The following is a 9951-nucleotide window of genomic DNA, read 5'->3' on the forward strand; positions in this document are numbered from 1 at the left end:
CTGGCGTCTGCGCCCTGGGCCGAGCTTGTTCTGCTAGCTCTTGCGGCTTTCGCTTGGAAGCGGTTCTTTAATACCGCCGTGAAAGCTGTTAAACGGCTGCCTAGGAGACGAAGCTGACTTGTGCCCCAAATTGGCCGAGCAGACGTAGGTATTGTCCTAGAATATTTTTTTTAGTGCTTTCATGCGACTAATTAAAGTATTTTTAAACATATGTGAGCGAATAAGGTTGTTTTTTCCTTAAAACACGTAATTATTGGGTCAGTTGTTTTTCATAAATTGTAAAAAAATTGTAAGAGCAGAAGTAGTCTGGCAGAAGAGAAACTCAGTAGGATTGTATTTTAAAAATAATTTGGTTCTAAATGAAGTCTTGAGCTCTCTGTAGGGAGAATAGGTTTTGTTTTGCTGTTTTCATTTTTGATGGTGTGCTTATGTGTATTTAATGATCTTTATCACAATTGTTTTAGACACCTGTCCAGATAAAGGAATTTGGTGCAGTAAATAAAATTGACTTCTCCCCAGTTCCTCCATATAACTATGCTGTCACAGCCTCCTCAAGGGTAAGTGGTTTTTCTGAGGTTTTTATGTTCTCGTCCTTCAGTTGGTATCATATGAGTGAGTTTAACATGTTCTTGTTTTGCTAGATCCACATTTATGGTCGTTACTCTCAGGAACCAATCAAAACATTTTCTCGCTTCAAAGATGCTGCTTATTGTGCCACATACAGAGATGATGGCAATCTCCTTGTTGCTGGCACCGAGGAAGGTAGCATTCACCTCTTTGACATTAGTGGAAGAGCACCACTGAGACAATTTGATGGTCATACTAAGTAAGATGGTGTTGGTTTTTTTTGTGTGTGCATAAGCTTGTTTGGTGTATTTACATATGTCTGCTTTGCATGTTGCTGAAAATCTGGATACTACTAATTATGTTGCTTGCAACTGTCTGACATAGATCTTACTGAAAAGTAGATTTTTAAATTGAATTCAAAACCGGAGTGATTTTTTAAAAAAAACTCTAAATATGGATTGAGTACATAGAAGAATAAATACATTTTCTAATTCAGGTAGATATCTGTTAATATCTTGTGTAGACATAGTCTTGTGACTACATGGCACTGATAAGCACATTTTGTTTGATGCTGGCAGGAAAAGAGTTCTAAAAAGTAGCTAAAGAAAAACAGTGAAGAAATATGCCAGGAAGAGCAGGAATCCCTTTAAAAAAAAAAAAAAAAAAAAGAAACCAAAACAGAAAAAGTACATGATGGCAGGGTGGGGTTGGGAAGGAGTTAGAAGAGGAGTTCTGTTGTATCAGTGAGGAGATGATGATGATAATGCTTAGATTAAACAGATTGCTGTGCTGTGGAAGACCAATATGTGTTTTATCTATGTAGAACAACAGTAGCAACAAGCCCTCTTTCACTGGAAAGCACGCAGGCAGACATTGAAAATGTTTATATTTGAGGTCTGTGTTTATACAGCAGATATTATCTTATGTCCTAACCACTACATTAAGTGTAATAAGGTTTAGGGTATCTGTGTTAAAGTCATTCTCTGTTGGGGTGTTACAATGATAATACAGATTTAAATAGTGATTTTAAAAGACAAGAAGAGTGTCCAACCCAGTCATACTTAAAATTTACTATTATAATTTTTGTCTGCCAGTACACAGACCTCTAAGTAACAAATGCAGAATTTCGGCTCTTGAATGAGCATTTAATAAACCTGTGAAACCGTTAAGGCAGATTGTACCAGTGCTTAGGTAAGCATCTGTCAGCCTGACCCTTTTCTGGCTGGAAATATAAAAACTACAGGGTTTTTAATCTCTGAAGTGAGGCTTTTTAACTTCCAACAGTAAACACTTTTCATTTCTAAATTAGAGAGAATACTTTAATAAGATCTTCATACAGACTAACTCTTCTGGAAACAAGTATATATTTTAACTATGGATATTGTGGACTTTGGTTTCTAGACCTGTTCATGTGGTGGGCTTCCTGTCTGATAAATACCGAATATTTTCTGGTGGTGATGATTATTCATCAAATTTGTGGGATATTCCGAGTGCTACAGAAATCGTCTCATATAGTGAACATACTGACTATGTGAGATGCGGCTGTGCAAGTAAAGTGAATGCAGATGTCTTTATAACAGGTTTGATTTTATTTTTTATATATGCTTCGTTTCGATTGAATTGAAGAAAAGTGCAGAAAGATTTTTTTTGATACAATAGGATCTTGTTTATTATATTTTAAACTTGGAAGATCTGTCTTCCTACTCAGTGCCTACTTTGTCGTTTCCTTTTTGATTCCTTTTTAAGGTTGACACTGATGTTTGAAACTGAGTGAACTAATTTTTAACATCTTTTTGCTTTAGCCTGTTAGGGTTAACGGGACTGTTCTGACTGGCCTTTGAAAGTTTAAGAAAGTCCTGTAAATGTATCCTTTAGTTGGGATTGTCTGAAGACTGGCAGACTCAAAAGTGAAAGGTTGTTTGAGGAGTTATTTGAAACCAATTGCTTTTGGTTTCCCTAGCAGTAGCTTTCTATTAATCTATGCTAAATTGCTATGAAAAAATGAGTATTCCTTAGTTCAGGAGGCACAAGAGACTAGGCTTCATCAGGTTGCCTGATAGTTATTGTTAGAAATACACTTGGTTAATAGGAGGGGAATAAAATTAAGACTTCAGCTACTTTTAAGACCTGACGTGTTGCTAGGGCTGGAAGGGTTATGTTGCCTGAAGTCTACAAATTAACCAAAGTAAACCACAAGGTGTTCTAAGTGTGTCATTTAAAACTGTCTCCGTTTGGCAAGAGCTCCTCTGGATTGTAGGATGTAGCTTCAGGTTTAGTTCCTGAAATAATTGAAATTATGAAACTGAAGCTATTTATGGTGTTGTTTGCAGGTTCCTATGATCATACTGTGAAACTATTTGATGCACGAATGAAAAGTAGTGTCATGACAATAGAGCATGGCCAGCCTGTGGAGAGCGTGCTTCTGTTCCCTTCTGGTGGGCTTCTAGTATCTGCAGGTACTTCAGTAAAATCAAATTTCTTTTCTGTGGCCCTTATTTGAGAAATACTTCGGCTGCTTATTTTTCATGTCGTGTTTTCATTTGGTAGAGAAGTGGTAAGTGATGTAACAGCTGGATTTCTCAAAGGTATTCATTAGGAATCTGTATTGATCTGGAGGGTGAAGGTAGGAGTCTTTTTGTCTCTGATTTTATTTTCTTGTAGTTGGTCCAGAAAAACCCCAACAAAACAACATGTTTTTAATGACAAGATACAGACTTTACTTAGCCCAATGCTAAAGTGAAGGAAGGAACATACTTAAGAAGCTTTGAAAAGATGGGACTGTGTCTTTCTCTTAATGATGACGAGGTTTTTTTAGTCTCTTCTTGCCATCGCATCAGAAGTCCTGTAACCCAGTGATATCTAGATTTATTTTGGTAAGGAATATGTTGAATCATTCAGCTGTGCCTGCAGAATGGCCTAAAAAAGAGCAGGCTTGAACATGTCTTGTCCTAGGAGATAGTCATAATGGATGGGGATGGTGAGTAGGTACTGAAAACTCTATGTTATGAAGGAGGCACTGTATTGCTCTGTGAAAACTTCTCCAGAGAAACATAAATGTGTACATATGTCAAACTGTTTTATGTGCTTCCTTCTTGCAGGAGGTCGATATGTCAAAGTTTGGGATGTGCTAAAAGGCGGACAATTACTAGTTTCACTTAAAAATCACCATAAAACTGTAACTTGTTTATGCCTGAGCAGCTCTGGACAAAGGTTATTGTCAGGATCCCTGGACAGGTTAGTATATTTTGTGGCTTCGTTATGATTTAAATTCTTCAGGACTTTTTTCCTTTGAAAGTTACTATACATCAGTGTGACTCTGTGCATGTTTTGGGGGCTTTAACACTTTTAACTGTTAGAGATAGAACTTGTTTGAAACCATGTCTTGGGACCGAGGTATGTACTGCAATATACATTAACCTTTTCTTCAGCCTGAATGTCAATAAGGGTTGCATCTGCCATTTGGAAATGTGTATGGGGAACTTCTGAATAAGCATTCGTTTCTCTGAATCTCTAAACTGACCTTTGCAATCTCCATAAAGTAGCTGTTCTTTACTTTACTTTAACTGAAAGTGTATTAGTATTCACCTTTAAACAGCCTGGTTTTTGCATCTCTGTGCTGTTGCTTTTTGTACCCAAGGTGCACAGGTGAAATATATCCTCCTTGCTTTTTTGTTTGTTTGGGTTGAGTTGCTGAGTACTGGTACTCAGTCTGTTGTCTCCAAGACATTAGAAATATGAAGTGCTCTGAAATGAGAGTGATGTGTTTTTTTCCTCCCTCCTGTACTTCCTAGGCTTCCTCAGGCTTCATAATCACAAAGCATAAGCTGAAGGATCACACTAGCTGTGCAACTATTTGTCATTCAGTGCTCACAACACTAAACTTCATACTTGTTGTAAGATAATGTTTTGTTTTCCCATTTGTTAAATATTTCCTACCTTCAACCAAATCATTAAAGAGCAGCCAGATTCAAGACTGACTACGGATTTACTTCCAGAAATTGTCAATAGATCTTGCATTTAAAATTTAAGAACAAATTTGAAGAAATGCTGTCTTTATGTTTCCTAATAAGCATTGCTGAAGTCAGATAGTTGCTACATCTGCCTTCAGTTTCTTCTTCTGCCATTGCCCCGTTTTTGTCTTTTTTGAGTAAAGGTAATCCTTTCTTGACCTCTGTGTATCTTTTAACAGAACGTTTCTGTTGCAGAAGAGGTGATAACTAAGAAGCTCAGTGGTAGTCTGAAGAGTGCTTTGTATAAATACTGAGTTTCCTTAGGTGATCTATAGAAGTTGAGAGTGATGAAATTCCTGTAAAGCGTTTACAAGGCATTAGTAATGAGGTTTTCATCATTACTCTTCTGTATAGGCATGTGAAGATTTACAGTACTACTTCCTACAAAGTAGTCCACAGCTTTAACTATGCAACATCCATCCTCAGTCTTGCATTGTCGGTAAGTACATTAGGAATCTTTCTAGGCAAGGTAATTATTGATACCTTTTAAGTCACTGAAGTAATTAATTTTTGCTTTCATTGCTCTTGAGTGATTCAGAAGTATGCTGTACATGTGAAGCAGGATGACTGTATGTGTTCCTCCTGAGTAAAAAATGCATTAAGAGATTTTAAACATAATACATTCAGATACCAGATGCTGCCTGATTAGATCTGTACAAAATTGTGTGTTTTATTAAAGACAGTATATATCATAGGGAAAGTCTTCAATTTAGAAGGGAAGTCCTTTGACTTTAAGAAGATTGTACTCATCTTTTGCCTTTCAGGAGCCTTGTGAGTTCTCTTGTGTGACACTGATAAAAGAAAAATAGTAGTTCATTTCTTGAGAAATTTATAATAGGGTGAACTTATCTTGAAAGTTGTTGGTGTCAGGCTGGTCTGAGGATGGAAACAGGAGAGGGCATGAGGTGTGGGCATAAACAAATTTGTTTGCCATGGCATGCATTTTATTGTCTTAGAAACAGAAAACAAAGGCTCTCATTTCTTTGAAACATTTGAGTTCCAATGGATAAATGACTTACTGGCCAGAAAGTTGGAGGCTAGCACCACTTTTTAAAACGATGCTGTTGTCATGTAGTCGCCCTCTTATGTAGCCTCTGAAGGACCTATAAAAGGGACTATGAGGGATCTTTACTACCTTTGCTACTTTACTACTGTCCTGCTCTTCTGGAACCTAAGGGAAGGTGTGTGTGGAGGGAATGTCTTCCGTTCTTCGTTGGCTACTGTGCTCCCTAGGGAGCTAGAGCTAAATGAGTTTTCAGTTATTTTGATTGAGGTGACAAGTACTGAACCAAAAAAACCCTATACCCTTTAAGCCTCTACAGCATCTGCAAAACATGCAATACCTGTAGTTTGGCATCTCTGGAGCTGTGTATATATCTTTTGAGACATAATATTTTGTTTCCTGTTGACTAAAACCTTTGAGTTTTAAATGGTCATATGACAGCATAAGACTGGCTCTACTGGGTCAAACCAAATGCTGCTTCCAACTATAGCCATAAGTAAATGTATATGGAAAACTAAAACCAGGGTAAGTGTGTATAATAAGTTTCCTGATACTCTCCCAAACTCCAAATTCATTTTCAGATGAGAAATTAGCTCATCAGAGTGTAGTTTCTGTGTAATTCAAAAAATTTTTCATACAGAAATGTGCTCATTCTTTCCTTGAGCTTGGACAAACTTTTAATCTTCACTACATTCCTTGACAAGGAGTTCCATGTTTCTGCTACTTGCTGTGTGAAAAATTGCCTCTTTTTGTTCCATCTGAACCTTTATTAGCTTCATTTGATGCCCCTAAATGAGACATTGACCAGCTGATCTCCTTCTATACCTGTCATAATTCTGTAGGCTTTTATCATACTCCTCCTCAATTGTCTTTTTTTCCCATGCTGAAAAGTTTTGTCTCAAGTCAAGCCAATCTTTGATTCTGCTCAGGGTTTTTTGATTCTTTTATTCTGAATCTGTTACTGTTTTTTGAGACTGACTTGCATAGGATTTAAGATGTGGGTAAACAATGGATTTGTTCAGTGGCCTAATGACTTTCTAGTTTTTATATCTTCTGTAGTAATTCCTAACACTTTGTTTGTTTGTTTGTTTTCTTACCTGCAGTTGAGCACTCAGCTAATGTTTAATGTTTTCATAGATTTATCTGTTAAGAGTAACAGGTCAGAATTCCCTATTTTATATGTGAAGTCAGTGTTTTTCTCCAGGCATCATTTAAAATTATAAACCTTTAGCATCAAATACATGCAACCGTTGTTATGTGGGTGACTGGTATTTTGAATAACTTTCACTTGTTTCTTAAAATCCTGCTGTTCCATGATAGCTTTCTCGTAGGTGGTGTTCATGTCTGCTGTATGGTGTGTAATATCCAAAGGCAGTTGTGTACCATTGAAAAAAAAAAAAAACACCTGTCCTTCATTATACTTGTAGAAGGATGTTAATGCATATTTAAGCTTGCTTCACTAGTCACGCTGTAGTCCCTCTAGGTGTTTGTTAAAGGTTTATTAGATAGATAATGCTGCTTACGATCATAGCCTTGAAGCTGTCCCTGTTTTGAGCAAGGTATTTGACCACCGGACATAGAGCTGCCTTCTAACTTAAGTTATTCTATGATACTGTGATTAGAGCCTTATCATGAAGGATAAAAATTTAAAGATCTGCATGGTAGAGCGTGCATCGTCAAATAAAACACTAGGTTCCTAACTCTGTGATTTCTTCATTTTAGCCTGAAGATGAAACCATAGTTGTAGGCATGACGAATGGGGTGATAAATGTTAAACACAGGAAACCTGAGGAAAGGAAGGAAAAGTCTCAGAAGAAGAGACAGCCAGCATATAGAACCTATGTGAAAGGAAGAACTTACATGCCGAAACAGGTATACAATGGTGAGAAAATGTATACTGAAGCACTCCTCAAAAAATATTGTTTTTTGAGTGTCCTAAGTTGAAGAAAGGAAAGGGAGGGAAGATACAAAGATGTATAAGCTTATTTACAGCAATATGTCTAATCTGGTGTGTGTGTGTGTCTGACTTAGTCTGAAATTGTCTTTCAATTCTAGGAAGATTTCTGTGTTGGTAAACCTGCAAAACGTGTTTTGAGGAAATATGACAAGCTGCTGAAGAGCTTTCAATCTTCCAAGGCCCTTGATGCAGTACTGGAGGTAAGGCATTGTTTTTAGTCTCATCAGAGTTGTGTACTGTCATCTGACATGTTTTTTTTTCTGTGTGTCAAACTAATTTTATTTCAGTATATGACTAGAAAGGAATCAAACTTGTGTGGGTTCCATTTTGGTTTTGCTGATAGCAGCCCTGTTTTTTGTGTAAAGATGTTGCTTTGGTATTAAACTCTTCTTATATATGTGTAGCCACCCATCAGGCTTTATACTCCTGAAGTTACGGTTGCAGTCATGCAGGAGCTACATCGCAGAGGAACACTGAGGAGTGCGCTTGCAGGCCGAGATGAGAAGCAAATTAATCTCCTCCTTACCTTTGTGGCAAGGTATTATTTTAACCTGCTTACCTTTGTGGCAAGGTATTATTTTAGCCTGAGTTCTCTCTGACTATTTTGAGACTTGTGGGAGATCACGAGTGGAACACTGGTACTCTTGAAAATCTCACATACCTTCTGCTTTCTGATATCAAGATCTGGGATGGTACTGGAATAGTTTAGCTATTAGCACAAAACAATTTTGCTGATAGTATGAGAGAATATATTTTACTTCTTTGCCAGACGTTCTACCCTTAGTCTATTATTTTCTTTGTCCTCGATGAAACTTATGTCTTCATATACCCGAGGCTTTTGCCAGTCCTCCATCCCCCACTGCTTTCTGAAAGGAGGAGTGTAAATACCACATATGTAGCTTTTTTTGACTCGCATCTCTGACTGCTGTTCATGGAGAGAAAGTTGTCTGTATGCCTGTATGAGAAGGCTGCTTGTTCGTGGGAGAAGGAGTGCAGTTGTGAAACCCAGTAAAATTGGGATGTTCTCTGATTTTGCAGGCGTGTGATTGAGCCTAGATTTACTCCTGTGCTGGTGATTGTTGCAGATATGATCACTGGTAAGTATAACACAAAAATGATTCTCAAAGCCGTATAGCTAGCTTAGAAATAAGGTAAAAAGTGCTACATTTTAAAGAAACCAAACCTTCAGGAGTTCAGTTATAAGTCTGAACTTGGTGTCAAGAGAATTATCCAAAAAAAGATAGAGCCAGATAACTTTGACCACAGTCATTATCTGATTTGCACCAGCTGCAGTAAGCTCCTCATGGTCTCTTTAAGTATTTTTGACACTTCTTGTTTCTATACTTACATAGTACAAGCGACTTCCACTTCTCCAATGAGGTAAAAATGGTATTTGAGGTCATAAAAACTTCTATTTCTGTTAGTTTGACTTACTGCTACTGTGAGTACATACCAATAATTAATACAGTTTTCAGAACACTGTTAAAGTTGTCTTTTTGGTCCACAGTGATGGACTTGTGCCAGACTCCTTAAATGCATCTCTGACTAGCTAGTAGTATTTTCACATTTTTATAGATACGTGGGTTCTTAAGTGACTGTTTTCTTTACAGACATTTATCAGCCTGTGGTTGGGCAGTCAGCGATTGTTGATAGACAATTCTTAAGACTTCAGGAAGCCATTGGAAAAGAGATTGACTATCAAGAGGAACTACTAGAAGTTTTGGGAATGATGGATACACTGTTTGCTGCTTTTACTAAGAAAAGAGCTGCTGATCTAGAAAGGAACAAAAGTAATGGTCTTACAGAGACCATTGAAACAAATATGAGTAACTGACTGACAACCATCACAACAAATTGTCACAAAAATGTTGTGGACTTGAAATACATGACCTGTTCTCCTGGTAACTTTTTATAATAGTGACTTTCAAAATAAGCCCCTCTTCACTGAAGTTCTGTCTTCCAGACTGTGTTTCTGAATAGGCTGAATTACTGAAGACAGAGGAAGGATGCTTTCAAGATTTTCCATGCAATATTTTTCAAACAATTGGATTTTAAAGTTTTATTCCAAAGTTATATAGCTTTTAAAGAGTGTTTTGTTCTTCCAGTTGTTACTTGATTTAGAGAAACAGTCAACAATTTTCAGTTTTTATTGACCAGAAAATAATTGAAGTTTGTCTAATTTTAATGTGTAATTGGCTTATTTAAGGTTAATATCCCATCTCGCGTACTTGGACATAGAAATAAAACCATGTATGCATTTCATAAAACTTGACTACATTGTGTTTTCTCTCCCTGCTTCAATCTCCATTTCAGACTTCTATGAATTCACAGGAAACAGCAAAATGACTCAAGAAAACAAATACATGCTTGTGTATATTGAAAAATGTGTTTGTTTCATTTTTTAAATAGTGCAT

At 37.0% G+C, this 9951-nt stretch overlaps 1 protein-coding gene across 1 annotated transcript; it reads left to right on the forward strand.

Annotated features, from left to right (window-relative positions):
* The first annotated feature begins 468 nt into the window (after positions 1-468).
* Positions 469-9379, forward strand: UTP15 (UTP15, U3 small nucleolar ribonucleoprotein, homolog (S. cerevisiae)). The gene is made up of 11 exons (XM_009706122.1): positions 469-557; positions 642-826; positions 1969-2147; positions 2898-3023; positions 3666-3801; positions 4932-5016; positions 7303-7452; positions 7636-7737; positions 7942-8075; positions 8576-8634; positions 9148-9379. The coding sequence occupies exons 4-11, from the start codon at positions 2936-2938 to the stop codon at positions 9369-9371; spliced, it is 978 nt and encodes a 325-aa protein (XP_009704424.1). The 5' UTR covers positions 469-557; positions 642-826; positions 1969-2147; positions 2898-2935; the 3' UTR covers positions 9372-9379.
* Positions 9380-9951: the final 572 nt, after the last annotated feature.

The sequence above is a fragment of the Cariama cristata genome, unplaced genomic scaffold (genome assembly GCF_000690535.1).
Source record: "Cariama cristata isolate BGI_N322 unplaced genomic scaffold, ASM69053v1 scaffold15638, whole genome shotgun sequence".
NCBI classification, from domain to species: domain Eukaryota; kingdom Metazoa; phylum Chordata; class Aves; order Cariamiformes; family Cariamidae; genus Cariama; species Cariama cristata.

Bases quoted from the DNA above. Each gene is read 5' to 3' on its own strand.
- UTP15 (XM_009706122.1), top strand. From the start codon at position 2,936: ATGAAAAGTAGTGTCATGACAATAGAGCATGGCCAGCCTGTGGAGAGC. The intron at 3,802-4,931 runs GTTAGTATATTT...TCTTCTGTATAG, and splicing joins TTGTCAGGATCCCTGGACAG to GCATGTGAAGATTTACAGTA. The intron at 5,017-7,302 runs GTAAGTACATTA...TCTTCATTTTAG, and splicing joins TCCTCAGTCTTGCATTGTCG to CCTGAAGATGAAACCATAGT.